Genomic DNA, 19,468 nt, shown 5'->3' with positions numbered 1-19,468 from the left:
AACATAACTTTTGTTTATATACAAGAAAACTCCACAGGGCACCTTTTAATGAAAAATCGTTAAAGTGCCCCTTTAATTTCTTCGTGCAGTGCTTTCATTATGGTGTTGATACTAGTGTATTGCAGGGAATCGTGCAAAGATTGACTCTCTCTAACTTGTTGCTAGTCGTCATTAATTGCTATGAATGGTCAGTCACTGAACTCCACCATTTTTGCAGTTTCATAACTCAAGTCTGAGTTGTGTAAATGCAGGTAGTCATGTTGCTTATATTCCATATTTTGTCTTTCAACAACCATCTTTTTAAGATCCATGACTCAACATAATTTTTTGTTTACATTATGCATGAAACATGAAAAACAATCTTTTTCAGTCTTTTAATTTGGCATTTATAAATATGAAATAAACATGTTTCAAAGAAAGTTATCAAAACAAGTATAAAAATATTAGATGTAGTGATGGCTTGTTCAACAGATACAGATAAGGAGGCAGACTAACAGGTAGTTTCTTCCATTTCAACAACCATTTCATCCATCACCATCCTGCGTGATAAAACAAAAGAACTAAAAAACAGTGCAGTCATTTTTCTTATGTACCACAAAGAAATCCTTAAACCAAACTCATTTACAGAAAGCCACCCAACCATGACATTTATGAAAAGATCGACCCCTCTTCCGCTTATTATTTGTAAGTGAGATGTACAGTACAAAACAGTCTTCTGCTTAGTTTATCAAGAAAACCTGATTTTTCTCCAATGTTTTAAGAATGAAATAGCAACAAAATGTCCACAAAAAAAGGGAGTCACTGCATTCTTTCCAAGTCAACTACAGATATTCCTCTTCTTCTCCAATCTCTCCAGTGGATTTAACTGTCACTCACATTTCCCCCAGTGAAGACAAACCTGAGAACACCATGAAAGCCTTCATTAGTCCTGTATGGCTGGCATTTACTTCCAGAAGAGGATGTTCCAGAAAAGCAGCCAGCAAGGATAGACCAGCAGGGCTATGAGTGGGTAAACCAAAGAGCCGTACAGGGAGTGGTCCAGGATGCCCTGGGAGATGACTGACAGGTAGAGCAACCAACCGTCCTGGAAGCTGACAGGCATTTCCTGCAGCTCTTGGAAGAAAAAGACAGAAAAGAGGAGTGTGCAGGCTGGGCTGAGGATGACCAGGATAAAGGCTGACAGAACCCTAAAGAGGGGAGAAGAAGAAGAGAGTATGGTTTTACTTCTGTTTGACTAACATGTGGCAGTACAGAACTACAATGGCCCAAGTGCCTGTGCAGGTGTATTACTTTGGTACGTGGGGTGTGACGAAGGCAGCCACAGGCACCAGGGTGAGAGCCAGGATGAAGCCCAGGGAGAAGTTGATGAGGGCGGTGCAACCCAGCAGCACAGCCAGGTACAGCACAGCTACCAGCTTCAGCACTCTCCAGCCCTGCTCCGTCCCCTCACCCGACAGGAGCCTTCAACAAACATGACATGACAAACAGCTCACTCTCCGGCATCACAATGCTCTAACTAACTGCTGTGCATGTTATGGATATTTTCAGTTAGTTGACAGCAGAATCTATGGACTCAAGTAAGGGGTCAATAAGATTTTGAGCTTGTGACATTATGTTCAAGAATAATTTTAAAGCCCTTTATAAACCTGTGGACAAAAACTTTGTAGTTGTGATAAACATTTGAGAAGAAAATGTGTGCACAAATTATATCAACAATGAGTTCACACACAGTCTTAGGGCTAAAAATCATATTTAAAGGTGCGTGTGTGTGTGTGTGTGTGTGTGAGTACGTCATTGTCACACACAGTGTGGGAACTTTGAGTACAGTTTTCTGCTTTTAATCTGTTCTTGCATGTTCACAAAAGCATTTTTTTCAGAATCATTGTGTAACTTCAGTGTTAATATAATTGGTACATTAATATCTAAGTAAATAGTTTGGGTGATATGATCTCTGACAAAAAGCAATTAGCAATATGGATAGCATGGTAAAGAAATTAGGGGTTTTGTACATTACATACATAAGAGTCAGAATACTGCTCAGAATACTGTATGACTTAACATGTGATGTGGTCTTTAAGACCAAGAAAATGCGGCATTAAAGGTATGTAAAAAGAAAAAACATATATGTCAAAAATCTGAATCAGAATGTTGCAGGTGTAAGGAACTACCTGTGTGTGTTATGAGGCAAAGCCAGGCCTGCTGTGTAAACCGCAATAACTGTCAGGACCACAGCCTCGGTCTCAGACACTGGGAAGTGTTCCACAGCCATCTCCTGAAAATGTATTGGCAGGGTGTACAGAGCTACTCCAGTCAGATGGCTGATCACCAGAGGAGTCAACACTGACAGCACTCCTGGACTGGACAGCTGAGAGGAAGCAGTTTCGATTAAAGTTGTGATTTAATTGACTCAAGATAAGTAAATCATTTAATTTCTGACCCGTTTGTCGTAATGTGTGCATCTTACCTGCTCAGTGTCAACGATTCCATCTTCTGTTCTTTGTGGTGGATTCGCAAGATGAACCCACAGGTCTAAGGCCTGTATCATAGTCAAGGGCAAATCTAACACGCACATATCAATAGCCGTGTTAAAATCACACTGTTAACATATAATCAATAACCTGGGCTGCAGTGTGTGATTAATTTGCTTTTCTCCATTGTAGTTAAATGAAACTGAAAGTGAAATAACTGAAAGGATACACGAAGCAGCAGGATGACTGCGAGGAGGCCGAAGGCTGGCATGTAGTAACCAATGGAGACAAAGTGAGAGAGGGACGGCATGAGGTAGAAGAAGTAGGACTGGTGTAGGCGCTCTAGGAGGTTATTCAGCTTACGATACATTCCTTCCAGGAGCCTAGAGGATATTCATTACGACAAAAAAAAGGAACAACAAAACCAGTAGCTAAGTGTCAGCTTATGAAGGGGGACCTACAAAAAATAGGCACATAAAAACTTTAAACTTAAATACTAACAAAAGTCAGTATACACTTGCTCTGACCTGCCAATGGTAGTAATGTCGGTCTTGTACTGACGGAAACTGTTGATGCCCTTGATGGTGGCAGCCTCAATGTGATATCGCAGGAAAAGGCCATGATCCCCCCAAGGCCGCCCACTGGCCTGCTTCATCACCATCAGCATCATGGTCTGGACTGAATGGCTGTAGCCTGACACACTGTCCCAGTCATTCCTCTGCAGCTGTAGAAACAAAACGAAAAGCAAAGCAAAATAAAAACCATCCGACACCAAGGTTATCCAATCCTTCTGCTCACCAATCACATGGTGGAAGAGAAAATGTGTTTCTACTACATTGAATCACAAGTCTTCACCTTGCCCTGGATGGTGCAAAGGACTCCTATCTTCTGACAGAAGGCATAGAAGAGGTTGGCTAAATCCAGGTTGGGGAGCTGGCCGTTGAGGCCTTCCAGTACCAGGTCCAAACTGGTGATGACGTCACTGCTGAGCTCCAGGGACAGAGCTGCCTGGATTGAACCACCACGGCCTTGAAGTGGGGACCAGTCCATACCTAGATGCACCATTACAGAAGAACAGTCAACTGGGGATGTCTTGTTGTTTTTTAAGGGTTTTGCATGAATGGTGTTAACTGCCAACATATGGGGAGAATTTAATACTTTCGGGGATATTTGTTGATGTTTGTGAATGCTGGTGATTACCTGTAGTGTTGGTATGGTGGTAGCCCTCCAGCCAGGCCTGCATGCCAATCAGATCATGCTCATTCACAAGGAAGATGATGTCCTTGGCCCAGTAAATCTGATCTATTGAGGAACACAGCAGTCATTAAAACAAGAAATGCAACTGCAATGTCATTCAAACGGTGGAGAGGGCCGTGGGTTCCGTACTCACTCCTGAAGTACTGTGCCAAGCCGAGTAGCAGCCCCACTGCCTGGTTGTTGTTATCGCCTGGGGTGCAGGGGGCACTGAGCACCAGGGCTTCAGTCCGTGGAGCTCTGGGGGCCCGAAGGATTCCGTATACATTTGTGCCTTTTACCATCTGAGAGGAGAAAGGATAATGTAAGATGAAGATTAGCTGTGGAATATGCATAGAAATAAAATAAAAACCAGCTGAGAGCAGAAATGTGAGCAAAAAAAGCATCCTTAATAAAGCAACTGAATAAGTCTTCAATCACAAACTTACATATCTCTCTTTGTTTTCATCAGGGAAGGGCAGCGTGCGAGAGAAGCTCTGGGTAAACACCTCCAGCCCTCGAGCCTGCATAGTCTTCACCAGCCAATCCACTGGCATCCCACTGCAGAGAAACAACTGGTCACATTAGACTGGTGGAACAGGAGCAAATATTATTGGACTTATATAGAGGCTTAAGTCAAAAAACACACTAGGAAACCTTTAAAATCCTAGCAAACTGTGAAAAGACTCATTTACACACATTTACAGATGATATTTGTTATAGTCCTAATTAAATGCACTGTGCTCAGATGTCTTTTGTTAACCTGCTCAAAAACCTCAATAGTGTGTAAAGTGCTGGCTGTTCATAATATCCTATCCTACTTGGCACAGATCAGTGTAGACCCTCCATGCTCTTGAAAACCAGTCATCGTGATCAAATCAGCGATTATAAACTTTATAGACTTTTTCATTCATTTGTTTGTAGCGTCGTGTTGCTTACCCTGCTTTCTTCTTATGAGCTGAAAACTCTCTGCCCGTGGCCAGCGCCCTCTCCCCTGCTGGAAAGCGCTCCTCCACCATTGTAGACCCCATGGCATTCTCTGACATGTATGTCCGCAGAGTGAACGGCTCAAATGCTAACCCCATGAACCAGGCCACACCCGCCATGTAGCAGAGAACACTAACATGAAGGGATAGATTTAAAACGACAGAAATCATAACAGTTATAAGCACAGGTGCACATTGGGTGTTGAAAAGTGTAAAACTGGATTTTAAAAAGTCACTGATTCATTAAGCCACATTAATCTTTCAGTGACTATAAACTCACCAGATTGGGGCATTGAGGCGGGTTAGCAGGCTGATCAAAGCCCGTCTTCTGTTGGGGTCAGACAGCAGTCCCATGTTGTTGCCCGTTGTATCGTAATAACGCCTGGATACACTGGACCCTGAAGGCAACACACGCACTGTAAGTGTACCATAGACTACAGTCTATGAACTATACCTGTCATCTATACACATGAAATATGTGATTATAACGTTAGATCAGTTATTACTGGGGGAGACAACAGCAAACATGATAGCATGCATTGTATCTATATATGACAGTCCAATATTCATATGCCAGTCATTATATAGGTCTCCATTCAGCTCGAGCTGAGAAATCGTTTTTCTGCCACCCATTGTCATAGCATCTATTGACAGCTGTGGTTAGCTTGCTGCTAGCTAGCTGGCTTCGCGAGATGGTAAAGCGTTTTAAACCGTTGTCCTTTGTAAAGGTGATTATTATGATGAACAGTTACGTGGTTAATTTTTCAATATTTCACATAATATGTATGAAGACATACCTCTTTCCAGTGTACTGCGGCTCACATCCACCTGCAGAGGTGGGGCTTGTTCACAGCAGCCGCTGCTAAATGTTTTCAATTTCCTTGTTCCTGCGGGAGCGTTAATGCGGCGGACCGACTTCCGGTCAAGCAATAGGGAATAATATAAATCTAAATAAAATAAACAAAGAATTAATCCCACAAAAAAATAACAGCATAATAAGGATGAAAAATAAGTAAACTTTCTCAGAGATATAAATGAATTGCTTTATTATTCATTTTTATTTCAAGGTTATTATATTGCCCTTTCTCTGCTGTTACGATTTGCATTAAAACATTTGGTTTGTGTGTATTAAAGGCCAAATCCGTGCTTTTGTAAAATAATTTAAAGTAGTTTTACATACACAATTTCAGATTTTCAGTTACAGAGGTCAAGTCAGCATTTTGTGTTTCTAAAATTTATTTCATGTATATATCCCTGTTGTATTGCTGTTAGCAAACAACACTGACATTTAACAGCATCTAAAACATGAATAATCTTTTGTTGTAGTAGTATTTTGTAGTTTTTTTAACGGCGCAACCCTTTTGTTTGCATTAATATTAAGGAGTGTACCTTTAAATACTTGAATAACTAATGCAACCACTCACAAATGAACAAGCAACACACAAATGATGCAGGGTTGACATATTTATTGCTTCACCATGTGTATACTGTACAAAAGTATAATTGTCATCAATACTTAAAATAAAAAAATTTAAAAAAAACACATCACTCCAAAATTCTCCCATCATTCCTCTCCATGAAGTCCAATAACACTTTCTAGCCTGCAACCAAAACCACAGTCTAGATGTTCACCCCTCCTCCCTGCATCACTCTCCAGAGAGCACAGATACTTCTTGGAGATGTTGTCGCACCACCTCATCCAGCACCTTGCTCACACCTTTACAAGCCGTCATGGCAGCTTCGATCAGAGCCTCTAAATGATCCTGATGTAGTCTGGCATCCATCTGCAGCAGAGCAATCTGTCCGCCCCGGGGCAGCAGCGCTAAGGCCAGAGAGCTCACACCTCCACTTTCCTCTGCATAGCAAAGGTCAGCGAGGGGTGTCTCATCCACAAACCCAACCGTGCAGGCACAAACGTAGTCCCGCATGGGGATGCCGGCGTCGATCACCGCCAGAGTGGCTGCATTCACACACACGCTGTAGTTCCCTCCATCTGACTGCAGAATCTGTTTAAAAATAAAAGTTTTTATGCGTTCCGGCACAACAACAACAAATCCTCATATTAGTTTTTTCCAAAATGGTGATCCCAGCACTATAAACACCCAACACATCAAATCCACCTCTCACTGTTCCACATTAACCTTGACATAGATGTCTATTTGAGAACGTGGGTAGAGCTGGGTCATCACAGCAGCTTCAAATGTCTGCTTCAGGTGGAGGCTCATCTCAGTAGACTTGCGGTCCCCATGAGGTCTCCTCTTCCTCTCTGCTGTGCTGAATGTGGCCATGCTGTACTGACAGTTGATAACAGCTCGATCGTGACGAGTCCGGCTGCGTGAACCTCGCATCTAGGGGTGACAAACACGTCATCTCAATCAGCTAAGATTTTATTTGCTGTTCCTAAATAACATCATTTAGATACAAGTTGGGCTGGCTGTTTATCCAATATTATAATTTAACAACTTTATGTGAATCGTAGAATATCATGTTCGAATTTTTTCAAAACTCAGTTGCACAAATGAATGATTTCAAGCAAATTATAATTACAAACTGGAATACAGCTCATTGCATTGAATATCAATTTGAGCATTTTAAAATGTGATTTTACCTACATTTGGCATATTGTGATATACACTCAGTGGCCACTTTATTAGGTACACCTGTAAAACCTAATGCGATCCGATACAACTGCTAAAGAGGGGAAGAATATCAGCAACAGTGCAGAACAACACCACCACTAACTATGACCTCAGTAATCACTATATTATCATTATAGTTGAATGAAAACCCCTCGGAAAAATTAGCCATTATAAGCTTTCAAAATTATGTTATTGCTATCAAAATATATTTTTATTAATATTGTGATATGGATTTTAACCATACCGCCCAGTCCAGGATATAATTATAATAAATTACTAAATATATGGCTGTTGGTTACACAAATAAGCAGTCAGACTAATTTAGGCATTAGGGCTATGGTAACTTATGATGGGCATTATTTGACAAAACCTTAATCCACTATTTAAGTATCACTGACCAAAACACTTATACTGGATTATGTTTTCATCTTGATCAACCTTTCATGTTAAATTTGTTTTCTGATTCAGCATTACGGGAAGTGCTGTTCATGTTCAAAACATACACTGGACTGTCCAAGACAACAGCCACGATCTGCTATTACTTTGAATGACATTTCCTCTGGAGTGCTGCTTCTCTGAACAGCGATGCACAGAGTGAAACACATTCACAGTATATTTACCTACTTACAACACTGATTTACAGCTATTACAAATGCTTGCCGTTGTTTTATCACCAGTTTAGCCCCTCCATCCAACGCTACTTACTTCATGTGGACCGTATACCACAGCCAGAGCTTTCGTGTTTCCCTGCTCTATATACGCGGAGCCGTCAGCCTGAGCGAACACACCCATACGGCCCTGAACTTTCCGCAGCTCGGTGGCTTTTCTTCCATCTAAACGGTATCCCTGGTCAGACAGCAGCTCCAGGCCCGCCATGTTTCCGCAAACTTCGACTGAACAGCGACGCAACGCCCCACGTGTCTTCCCCTGTACTACATTACCCACACATCCACTCACTGGAAGGACTACGGCAATGCAAAAGGGCCAAAAATAGTAAGTTTGGATTTTTAGTTAAAAAGGGGAACGCAGTTTTAGCATCGTAGCAACCTACAACAAACATTAAGCTGCTGCATGTGACAAAGTCAGAGAACAATAAATGTTGCGCCAAATAGTTTTTATTCAGTATAATATATATGGCATAACTTGTTTCTCTACATAAAATTAGAGAAACAAGTTTATGGATAAGCCTTCCTCATTAACTGAAATAATTTAATAATTTTAAATAAAAATTAAGAAAAAACAAATGTATACAGTTGTTGTAACTCTTTATGTATAATTAAAATTGTATTTGGTCCCCTGGTTTATAATTCTGAACCTCTTATTTTACTTTTGTCACTGTTAATTAATCCTTTTTTATATTCATTTAATTTAGTGTTTACTTATTACAGTCACTCATGGGTGGGGGGGTTCCTCATAAAATTGGCAACTAGAAAAATACTGTATTTACCTGCATTTTGGTAATTGCTGTACATTTGTTTTGTTAAAAACAAAACAATTTAAAAAATATTGTTAATAAAGTTATTACATAAGCTTTTCATGTGGGCTATGTCACTTAAGTACCTACTCAAGGACCACTGGATATATCCAACTGATTTTTCCTCTTCATGTGTTGGTACCAAATTACAGAACTATGCACTGTGATGTGCCTATATTTGCAGTGATGAAGGTGAAAAGTTGGCATTTGCTCTTATTTGCTCACTCCTAAGGATTCCAGTTCAACTCCAAGTTGCTCTTCTTGGTGCCCCCTGGAAATCTGTCAAGGACCCCTGAGGCTCCCTGGACCACACATTACGTCCCACTACCCTAACAAAGAAATCAAACCCTGTGTCTTTATTACATTTATCACCTACTCTGGACTACTATTTGGTAAAATTCTGATCCGGCGATACAATTTCTATGCAAGTGTGCTAGTGAACGGAATGGCTCACAACAGTCTCACAATGCACGGAGAGTTACACAACGTCAACACTTTTAAAAATAAAATTTATTAGCATCTCTAATGTGTATAAATAAAAACATATATGAAACAATGTATATATGTATGATGTAATGAGTTTAACAATAACAGGGTTACATGTGATACAAGGGAGCAGTCTTTATTTTAGCCAGTGTATTGTGAGGAAAACTGTACCTTCAAATCAAGCTTTCAAATATGCATACCTATAAGTTGCAAATCTACATTCTTTGATAAGAATGAAACAAATAAATCATTTCTGGAGTGGTAACAGGAAGAATATGGTAAATATGCAGTTTTGCGTTCCTGTTTCTTAAGATTTCATAACATCTGTTGATTTAATACATTATAAACGCTGTACTTTTTTTTTAAAAAGGTTTCACTAACAATGTTGAGGCACAAAGCCACAACACTATTCAAATTGACCTTCTCAACTTAACATTACACTCAATAAAAATCCTAAAAAGGATTTCACCTCATTCTTTTCCATTTACTGAAGTCACATTGTTCCACAGACTCATAAGAAAGGGTCTTTATAAGCAGACCTGAAATCTAGGGACAATATGACTATAATGTTAGACACAGCGACAAAAAATAGGAAGATACCAAATGACAAATTTTACATGTAACAAACAGATCCAAAAAGGACCAGACAAACAACGCGATTTGCATTTTACTAATGTAACAAGGTTTGTCATTTTCTGCGATGGCTTGCTGTGCCTGGGTCAGAATACCAAGAAGACAGTGAATGGAAGCTTTTGTGGTGGGTCTGAGGACTTGGCTCTCTAGGCAAAAAGCAAAGAAAGGAAAGGACCTCTCTTCTTGTGTCACCCAATAATTTATATTTGGTCATGCTTTCAACACTCATGTGTTCAAATGTCTTACAAAACTGACAGATATGCACATAGGACGAATGCTACCTCTGAAAGCTGGCCAGATGTGGACTTGTAACAGACCATTTAATATACACTGCTGACGACTAGAGGGAATAGTCTACAACCCACACAAGTGTGTGTCAAACTGCCATAGACAAGTCAGTTACAATGTGTGGACTAATATTGGCCATTGTCTCAGTTTCTCCTCATAAATTGAAAAATATCACATTTTAAAAGGGGATAACAACATCCAAGACTAACTGCTTCAAAGTTTAAAAAAACAGTGGGTAGGTAGGTACAAAAAAAAAGAAAAGAAAAAGAAAGAAGTGGTGTGTCTGCTTTAATACGCAGGTGTACGTGACAGTGAGAGGTTATCGGCACCCAAGGATCATGGCGACCTCATTCAGCCTTATGGAATGAAGGGACTATGTAGTAGATCTGAAAAACGATGGTCTCTGCTCCATCCCAAGTCTTTAGAAGAGTGCAAAGATCCCCTTATTTCCCTGATATATCCATGTTCTCGCATCCTAAAACTCTGCAAACTCCTTCGCGCATTTTTCCGTTAAAGAAACACGGATTTCCTCTTCCTCGTAGTCGTCGAAGTTGCTGGTATCCCCTGGGCCTCTGCACTTTGGTATGAACGGGGCTTCCACCTGCAAGAACAAGAGCAATACATATTTTAACCAAGCGGAAACCTCCGGGGATGAAAAATGAAGCCAACGTGGAAGCAAAAGCGAGTCAATCCCCATAGAGCCCCATGTTAAAATGCTTAACTTCACAGCAGAAATAAACATGTTTACAGCTTCGTACAAAAACTGTTTTGTTCTCTATAGCTAATTTCATGACAAATGTGAGTGTGTGTAACTCACCCGTTTCAATTATATAAAAACTTAAAGTAACGCATAATTAAGGACGTGGCAGGTGGATGCCCTCTCAGGTGGCTTGCCACTGGGTGGTTCAACCAGGCTTCACTGGGCCTGCCTCAGCCCCACCTTTCTGTCCATTTTTGGATTGGCCAGAGTCAGGGACTGCCAAGATGGCGACGGCCAGAACCACCAGGAGCTGCCCACTTTGGGCTCCTCAGAAACCTATGGGTGACGTCAGGGACGCTAGGTCCATGTTTCATACAGTCTATGATTTTTACAGGCAGGATTTATATTTATGTCTACACTGCCAATCAAATTTTCAAAGCCAGGATTCGAAGTGTGACATCATTAACCCTGAAGTCTTTTTTTTGCTGAATATGCAGTTGACTAAATATAATTAGATTAATATGATCACTTAATCAGTACAGATGTGAAAGTTTGATCTTTTCTTATCTTTCTTTCATTAATATAATAAATGTAGAGTCTAAATCTTAAATAACATTAAATTCAATCTCTTTGGGTTTTGAACTGTTGGTCGGACAAAACAGGACATCACATTTTTCTCTAAAATCTAACATCTTAAAGACTAAACAATTATTGATAATGAAAAATATTGTTTCAATATTCAGACAAAAGAAAATGAGAGTGAAAATTAAACTACAGTCTGACATTGTCATACACCAGTATTCAAGGAGCAAAATAAACTTTTTTCACTGGACAGGCTGTAAATAGACAAGAAAAACAAAACAGGCTTCCTGATTTATGTGTCAAATCTAGCTAAATAGCTCTGCTTTTTTTTATACTGTTTCTACATCACAGAATCCCACTAAAATTTTGTCATGTGGAAGCAGTTATTTTGCAACCAGTAACTGTTATCAGGGAAGAACATAAATACTAAATGAAAATGGTGCAGGAATAAAATTAATTACATCCTATAACAAATCAGGTAGGGTCAGATTTACAGATGCATTTGACAAGAAAGAGCCAGTCTAAAGTTCATAAAACCATAGTATGATTGTACAATAATAAGGTTAAACAGAATCAAGAGATCAATGAGATTCAAGCCTGAGCTAAATATCTACTTTGATTAATCGAAGAACTCCATTATCATTGTCATCCTGCAAAATGGCATGTGACCCGGATAGCTCACAGCCAGCAGTGCTGGATGATTTCCAAGTGAAAAAAAACAAAAACATGTGCCAGTTGTGAAATCACTGTTAACATTCAAGCAAAAAACACAGCTGCAAATAATGACCATCACACAGGACCATAAAACTGAATTGATGAATAGTTTTCAGAAAACCTTCTAGAAACAAAATAGTATAAAATAATAATGTTGGAACACCATAACTGGGAATTTTACAACTAACAAAAATCAATATCAACAAATCAATATCTAATTAACTTGGTGTTTATAGGGGTAACAGTGTTTTGTGTCACTACAAAAGTGCATGGTGTCTTGCCTTTCTCTCGTAGATTGCGATCCAGTCTGTTGTGGCAAACCATTTGTGGCCCTTGATGTCGTTGACTCCGTTCTTCAGGTTGCCATAACGTTTGGTCAGATCCACCTGCAACAGGTTTCTCAACAGATCCTTCAAGTCGGAGCTGAAGTGGGAGGGGAATCGTACCTAGAAAGAAGAAGCAAGTTTGTAGAATTTCTTTCTACCAGTTGAAATGTGAGTTTTGACATGCACGCCTATACCTAACTTGTTCTCAAACTACAGGTAGGAAGCACATTTCAAATTATTTCCTTCATATAGAAATATTCAAACACAAACACCTGCTTACCTTCCCAGACACGATCTTCTCATAGATCTGAATTGGTTGATCTGCAAAGAATGGAGGGTAGCCAGCTGCCATTTCATAGATGAGGACTCCGAGGGCCCACCAGTCCACAGCTTTGTTATAGCCCTAAAAGGAGTCAAGAGAGATACCGCTATAACTGAGAGGACAAAAAAACAAAACTTCTACTACTCATACAATTCAAACGTCATGCTTGACACTGACCGGCATATTTACAATTGAGACTTCCTCTTGCTTCTGATGTGTAACTGGACCAACTGGACCAAATGCTAACATTAAGCAAGGGAGCTATTCTTTGTTTCAGCAAACACGCTCATTGTATTAAAATGTGTATCACCAGTAATTTTACTATGATGTACAGTATGAAAAAACACAAACTTGCGAGTGGCATTTCTACCTAAATGTCTTCATACGACCCATGTACTAAAAATGAAAAATCGACCCCTCCATAGTCTGAGATATTATACATTTATGATACATTGGTCTATTCTTATTAACTTTTTTGTAATACACTTTTCCTCAACCTGACTCGTCTATTTTGGCATTACATTTATGGTCTGCTGAGGCAACTGACAGTGAAAAAAATTGTATCTCTCCCTCTTCTGGAGTGCATTTTGTCCTGATTGTTCAGCAGGCACAGCAGGCACAGAAGCCTGACTTCAAGCGTCCTTAAGCCTGGCTTAAGGACACTTGAATTTGCTTGACATAAATTCTGCTTTAAAACTCCTTTGTAGCTGTGCCGGAAAACCTCAACATGAGCCGTGTTTAACCAGTTAATAGAAGAACAAAAATTACAAAACCAAACAACAATCTACTCTCAAAAGCGCCAAGTTCAAAACAAAAAGAAAAGCGTGTTACAAGAGTTTAAAGGCATTTGTGCATTGAAAATATCTGTCAATCCATCTATTTCAGATATAAAAAAAAAAAAACAGAAACTCCATACTTTGCTGAGAATGATTTCTGGCGCCAGGTACTCCGGTGTCCCACACAACGTCCAGGTCCTGCCTTTTACCCGCTTGGCAAATCCAAAGTCTGTCACCTAGAAGTCAGGAGCATATAGACCATACATGGGCAAAGTGTGGACTTGTAAGACAGAGCAGTGTTGCATATTCATTTGTTGTGTTCTAGCTCACCTGAATGTAGCCGTGGTGGTCAATGAGAAGGTTCTCAGGTTTCAGATCTCTGTATATGAGATCTAGTGAATGGAGGTACTCAAATGTCAGCACTATCTGGGCAGCGTAAAACCGTGCATGTGGTTCACTGTAGAGGAGGAGGAAAGAAGTGAGTTTGCAGTTGACACTCAAAAAACACTTGAAAGCAATCTCAAGAGCTAATCAATATACGTTATAACACACAGCAGAAATGAGTTGATGACAGGTTCAGTATAATACTCACCTGAACCTTCCAATTCGTCTTAGGTGTGAGAACATTTCTCCTCCTGGAACATACTCCATCACCATGTACAAATTGGAGTTGTCCTAAAAAAAAAAAAAAGTAAAAAGACACTTATACCATGCTCAAAACTGAATAAAGGAATTTCAGTTACTACATTTTTTTTAAAGCAACAAAAAAAAGCTTTACCTTAAATGCATACTCAAGTTTGACGAGAAAGGGGAAGCTCACAGCCTGTAATATCCTCTTCTCATTTAATGTGTGTTCTATTTGCTTGAGTTTCACCACCTGACAGATAAAAAGAGATAAGATGACCGTGTCGTGCAAATCTGACTTCCACCAACAACAGAGATAACAGACACTGAAAGGAAAGGCAGCTTTTAGTTATTTATTTTACTTGTGTCTCCTAGTAATGTAATGCTACAAGAACTGATTTTAATGCCATTTTTAGGGAGATAAGAAGGCATTTGTATCAAGTGTTAATGCACATTTACTGCACGTCAACGCGGTTATTTATTTGAAAATGTTCCACGAGGCGTGATACATGCTTCCACTGACCTTCTGCTTGTCCAGTATTTTCATGGCAAAGTATTGCTCTGTTCCTTTGTGTTTCACCAGCATGACTCTTCCAAATGAGCCGGTACCCAGGGTCTTTAATCTTTCAAAGTCATCTAGGCACGTTGTGCTCTGGGAAAATAACAATGTGTTAGCCTATTAGACTCAGCTACCAAAAGTATTGAGTTCAAGTTTTCATAATTCTTACCTGTGGTGGGCATTCCCATTTCCGTAAGAAATCTTCTTTGGCTTTGGCTAGAAACTCTTTCACTAAAAAAAAAAAAAAAAAAAAAAGTTTGGGATTTTAGATGAAACTGACAAAAAGACCAAATGCTATTATATTAGAAAGGGAAAGGAACAAATGTGGGGAAATTTAAATAAAACTGTAAATCAATGGAAAAGAATATGGGAAAAGTCAACTCTCATCTGGATTTAAATTAAATGGTATACTAGAAATATCACATACTTTGTTCAAAAGATAAGACAAAACACAAGACAACAACATCCAAGACAGGCAGACTAGTGATGCATGCCAAGACACTCAGTATATTTTTTTCTGTTATTTAGTAGCCTTATTCAAAAGGGAGGGGGAACACAACACTCAAAATTACAGGAAAGGTTTCTCTGAGCATCTTCTGCATCACTTAATACACTTTGGGGAAAGGCTATTAAATACAGTATAAAAATGGTAAGCAAAGACAAACCAATGTATGGGAAATCCAGATTGAGAGAATGTGGATAACAAAAACACTGACTTATTATCAACGCACACAATAACAGCAAGCACATCTATTAAGTTGTCACAATGAGACCAATGCCGTTCTGCCATTCTGGTCATCTTTTGGAGGAATGAGCATACCAAAAGTCTCTAGTGATCACCAAGGTTTTGCAGGAACAATCACCGACATGGATGGTGATGATACGAAAGAGAAGACAGAGAGAAATAGTTCATGTACATAACAACAAGTATAAACACATCAACAAACATGAAGCACATGTAGTGAATAAAAGCAAGAGGAATGAAAACAGCTGACATTCACCTGAGGAATTTAAACAGAGACTGACTGTCTGCGGTGGTATTTGAAGAACAGGTGTATCAAAATGCCATGTAGCAGAAATTCAGTAGTGCATATTAGGTAAGATTGACAAGATAACACTCCATACTAGAGAATAAAACATTCAAAACCTACTGTATGCTACAAAGTTTTAGATCTTTGTAAAACTTATTAGCAACTTCTCTCCCTATAATAGCTTTGAAATCATGATGACTGCTTTGAGAATAATAGAGCTGAAATAAGAAGTCGACAGAAAAAGAATCTGCGACTATTTTGATCATCAATTAATTGTAAGTTAGTTATTTTTCAAGCAAAAATGCCAAACATTTCCTAGTTTCAGCTTCTCAATAGGAAGATTTGCTACTTTTCTTTGTCTTATGTAGGACTGCAACTAACAGTTATTTTCATTATTGATTAACTTGACATTTATTTGATCAATTCATTACAATTTTCCAGAGCCCAAGATGATAATGTCCGACCAACCAAAGATATTCAGAAAATCAGACAAAAGCGGCAACTATTCACATTTGAGGTGCTGGAACCATAAAATGTTTAGCATTTTTGCTTGAAACATGACTTAATCAACAACTATTGTATAACTGATTAATTGTTTAAGTTTCTGATGACCGACTCATTGATTAATCGACAAACATTACAAAACATAGTAGCACTAGCCTGGCATTTTAGAAACCAAACAATCAAGAATATAACCTGCAGATTCATTCAGAATGAAAAATAATTGTTAGTTGCAGCTCTAGAGCAACAGAACATCCACAACGACTAAATATCCCCCTTCCACTCACAGACATTTTAAAACAGTTTAATAATATGAGGTGTACGCACAAACGTCTCTCCAACATTTTGTACCTGGAGAGACAAATCAAATGGTCCGAAGCCAGCACAGTTGGCCAACCATTCCTGGTAGCAATACCAAAATCCAGACAAGCAGTCCTGTTACACTACGTGAAACACAATACATGGGCACAGTGAAATAAAATAAGTGTCATGATGGCAGCTGTTTAATCTCCCTGTGCAAGTGTGACTGTGTTGGTAATGTCCCAACTGTTCCCAGCTATATACAGTAAACACAGGTACACTTAGTGTATATACAGCACCACGTTGTCTTGTCAAAGCAGCTACAACCCGGGCAAAGCTGCAGCTCAGGGCACAGTGTCAGCTTAAACAGGTTTAACAGATAGCCACAGCGCAGGATCTAGGGATCATAGTTACACTCAGAAGAAATGCTTGGCAGTAGGGGAACTACTGCTGATCTGATCATCTCTGTCTGTCTGAGAGTCTCTGGTTGGCAGTGTTCACTGTACCTGCCTGGTCTCCCTCAACAGGTCAATAAATCTCAGAGGAACGTATTCACTGCATTAAAAAGTGACACTACTTTAAACAAACAAAGTGCATGAAAGCAGTTGACAATTTCAGTGCAGAAGTGACTGATTTTAGGCCATCAAATGCAATTAATTCTGCAAAAAACAATAAACACCTAGAGGTTTTTATGTTTACAACCAGGCATAGGGAAACATGTATGATTTATCATACAGCATGCTCAATGACGACAAGCTGCACACGTCAAAGTATACGAGTGCAAAGTAACACTGCCCTAGGCCTAGTTACGTCAAAGCTTGTAATACCCCTTATCCTCTGACGAAGGTCTGATGACAAGCTGCTCCAGTCAATGACGAGCTGAGTGTGAGAAGTGAGCCTTGATGACCATTACAACAGCAAGATTAGAAAAGGGGCTCTAACTAAACACAAGGGACACAATTCAAGTGTGTTTGTGCATATGCTGGGAAGACAGTAGTAGGTCCCAGTTTTATGAATGGAAAGAGGGCATTTGTCATTTCTTCACCATATTTGGTCATGGTGCTGTACAGAGGGAAAGCTTTGTTTATGTAGCCAAGAATAAAATGTGACAGTGAAGCCTGAGGCAGAAACAGTCCCACACTGCCTTCAAGTAAAATATATTGGCTATTTAATTACTCACGGGTTTGTGGTTTAGTGCTGCATTTTTAAGATCATCAATGCAAAGTTTCTGTCTAATACTGCTAGCTGTGCTGACCGAGGCTGCAGCTAAACATCCAGTAAGAACCGCATCCTGATTGTTATTCGCCTAAATTAAGGATGACACCACAGAAGAGATGATGAGGTGATGCTAGCCTGAAGATTTAACCATTATCTAAGGCTTTAGATGGGAAAAGACTACACGCCACGGCTAACTGTGTTGTGTGTACAGGCCTGAACAGCTACTACCATCAAGAGGCAATGAAATGACAGGGGCCTTCTGAGGGCTAATCCCCCCCTCATAGCTAAAGTTAGCAGCCTAGCTGGTCATCAAGCTTCATCCTTCTTGTGCTCCAGTTAGCATGCAAACAGCCTTTTAACGTGTGAAATTATCAATAAGGGGGAATTTATCGATAGGCATTGCTTTCGCGGCTCTGTAAGTTAACAGGCTTTAAAAGGCTGTTAACACTGTCAGTGCGCCCCTTCCCCACCCCCTTGCAGCCAAGAAAACCACAACATCCACGGGGTCTTCTTGCTGCTAGCTAATTTAGTTAGGCCTTTCACTAATTTTACGTGCAAAAATCATACAAACAATTCCCTGCATGGTCATTTATCGCCAACTATAAGGGCGAGTGTTTGCAGCGCCGGTGGGATAACTGTGCGGGGGATGACGGACGGCCCTCCCCTGCTTTGCTGTAGCTGCCAGTTTAGGACAGTTTAAGAGTGATAACAGGCTAGCTGTCTACGCTGAGGAGGCTTGATAAGTGTCAAACGCATAAATACAACATAAAACACCGTTGAGGCCAAACAACTGCCCGGACTCACCGCTCTCTAGCTCGTTGCCCTTCTTGGCGGTGGCAGCGTTGCCCATGGTGTGGAAGACACGGCGGTCGCTCCGACTGAGAAGAGATGGCGGTGGCTAGCTAACCTTCCTACAGCTGATATTCCCGAGCTCCTGAAAATAGCAAAACCCAAATCGATATAAACATTTAGTCTCTTCAAACGCACGGAAGTCCGGTATCCCTTCCAGCGGCCCCCTCACTCTCCCTCTCCGTCTTGTCTGTGGAAGATTTCCGCTCTCGCTAGTTCAGTAATGTCTGTATGGTTGACATGAAGCTAGCGGTCACTTGTGTTTCGGACTAGGCTGCTCTCTTCCCCACACCCAACCCTCAACACCCAGCTGCATTCACGGCATGGTTACGATTTGGATTGGCCAGAGATGTCTCTGTGAAGATACCAAACTTGACTTGCTTCCGCGTTTTTGGGGCATCACGATAGCTTTCACAGATAGGAGATGACATTTAGGTAACGTTAACTCGTTTGCCTGACTTTACTAGAGGCTAAATATCATTTAGGCAGTCTTCTTTGTTTGATTTGTACTTTGTTACTAATCCAGCTGTTAATGGAAACAACTGCACCTTCAGGAGTGTTTATGTGGCAGAAAAGACTTGCTATAATGATCTAACATTTTAGTATTTAGCAGGAATGTCGTTTTTAAGTGTTCCTACAAGCTTTTATCTCATGACAGTTATTTTATTAGCTGCACATATGCTTTAATTCTGTGCATTACAGAATTGCAAGTTTATGTGTTTATATATGACAAGCAAGACAGATCTGACAGAGATATAG

The 19,468-nt window shown here is 40.0% G+C and overlaps 3 protein-coding genes and 1 long non-coding RNA gene across 5 annotated transcripts; 1 reads left to right on the top strand and 3 right to left on the bottom strand.

Moving 5' to 3' along the window:
• Positions 1–360: 360 nt before the first annotated feature.
• gpaa1 (glycosylphosphatidylinositol anchor attachment 1) lies at positions 361–5,618 on the bottom strand. The gene is made up of 13 exons (XM_044220576.1): positions 5,485–5,618; positions 4,968–5,085; positions 4,641–4,820; positions 4,151–4,262; positions 3,859–4,006; positions 3,669–3,770; positions 3,324–3,520; positions 2,996–3,192; positions 2,698–2,851; positions 2,465–2,536; positions 2,169–2,365; positions 1,291–1,461; positions 361–1,187 (listed from the first exon to the last, which is right to left on the bottom strand). The coding sequence occupies exons 2-13, from the start codon at positions 5,039–5,041 to the stop codon at positions 944–946; spliced, it is 1,848 nt and encodes a 615-aa protein (XP_044076511.1). The 5' UTR covers positions 5,042–5,085; positions 5,485–5,618; the 3' UTR covers positions 361–943.
• A 520-nt stretch (positions 5,619–6,138) lies between these two features.
• Positions 6,139–8,278, bottom strand: exosc4 (exosome component 4). The gene is made up of 3 exons (XM_044220583.1): positions 8,032–8,278; positions 6,829–7,035; positions 6,139–6,693 (listed from the first exon to the last, which is right to left on the bottom strand). Exons 1-3 carry the CDS (start codon positions 8,200–8,202, stop codon positions 6,334–6,336), a joined length of 738 nt encoding a protein of 245 aa, XP_044076518.1. The 5' UTR covers positions 8,203–8,278; the 3' UTR covers positions 6,139–6,333.
• Positions 8,209–10,130, top strand: LOC122887399. The gene is made up of 2 exons (XR_006380539.1): positions 8,209–8,319; positions 9,033–10,130. It is a non-coding gene; the product is annotated as an uncharacterized LOC122887399 (long non-coding RNA).
• On the bottom strand, positions 9,293–19,013 carry prkacbb (protein kinase, cAMP-dependent, catalytic, beta b). Of its 2 annotated transcripts, XM_044220580.1 has the most exons (11): positions 18,665–18,995; positions 15,631–15,639; positions 14,980–15,041; positions 14,775–14,903; positions 14,406–14,504; positions 14,220–14,302; positions 13,958–14,084; positions 13,768–13,863; positions 12,810–12,932; positions 12,485–12,649; positions 9,293–10,808 (listed from the first exon to the last, which is right to left on the bottom strand). In XM_044220580.1, exons 1-11 carry the CDS (start codon positions 18,708–18,710, stop codon positions 10,683–10,685), a joined length of 1,065 nt encoding a protein of 354 aa, XP_044076515.1. In that variant the 5' UTR covers positions 18,711–18,995; the 3' UTR covers positions 9,293–10,682. The 2 variants fall into 2 exon arrangements, with proteins under 2 accessions (XP_044076515.1, XP_044076516.1); XM_044220581.1 differs by lacking the exon at positions 15,631–15,639 and having other exon boundaries at positions 18,665–19,013.
• Between the last annotated feature and the right edge of the window lie 455 nt (positions 19,014–19,468).

The sequence above is a fragment of the Siniperca chuatsi genome, linkage group LG13 (assembly GCF_020085105.1).
Source record: "Siniperca chuatsi isolate FFG_IHB_CAS linkage group LG13, ASM2008510v1, whole genome shotgun sequence".
Classification (NCBI taxonomy): Eukaryota; Metazoa; Chordata; class Actinopteri; order Centrarchiformes; family Sinipercidae; genus Siniperca; species Siniperca chuatsi.
The sequence above is the reverse complement of the archived record's forward strand: the minus strand, read 5'-3'. Positions and strand labels throughout refer to the sequence as shown.

Excerpts from the sequence above, each read along its gene's own strand:
- gpaa1 (XM_044220576.1), bottom strand. The coding sequence starts at position 5,041 with ATGGGACTGCTGTCTGACCCCAACAGAAGACGGGCTTTGATCAGCCTG. Across the intron at positions 3,771-3,858 it reads CTTGGCACAGTACTTCAGGA|ATCAGATTTACTGGGCCAAG; the intron begins GTGAGTACGGAA and ends GTTCCTCAATAG. Across the intron at positions 2,537-2,697 it reads CAGTCATCCTGCTGCTTCGT|GCCTTAGACCTGTGGGTTCA; the intron begins GTATCCTTTCAG and ends ACTATGATACAG.
- exosc4 (XM_044220583.1), bottom strand. The coding sequence starts at position 8,202 with ATGGCGGGCCTGGAGCTGCTGTCTGACCAGGGATACCGTTTAGATGGA. Across the intron at positions 7,036-8,031 it reads TGGTATACGGTCCACATGAA|ATGCGAGGTTCACGCAGCCG; the intron begins GTAAGTAGCGTT and ends TGTCACCCCTAG. Across the intron at positions 6,694-6,828 it reads AAATAGACATCTATGTCAAG|ATTCTGCAGTCAGATGGAGG; the intron begins GTTAATGTGGAA and ends ATTTTTAAACAG.
- prkacbb (XM_044220580.1), bottom strand. The coding sequence starts at position 18,710 with ATGGGCAACGCTGCCACCGCCAAGAAGGGCAACGAGCTAGAGAGCG. Across the intron at positions 14,085-14,219 it reads AGACGAATTGGAAGGTTCAG|TGAACCACATGCACGGTTTT; the intron begins GTGAGTATTATA and ends CCTCCTCTACAG. Across the intron at positions 10,809-12,484 it reads TCGCAATCTACGAGAGAAAG|GTGGAAGCCCCGTTCATACC; the intron begins GCAAGACACCAT and ends TTGTTCTTGCAG.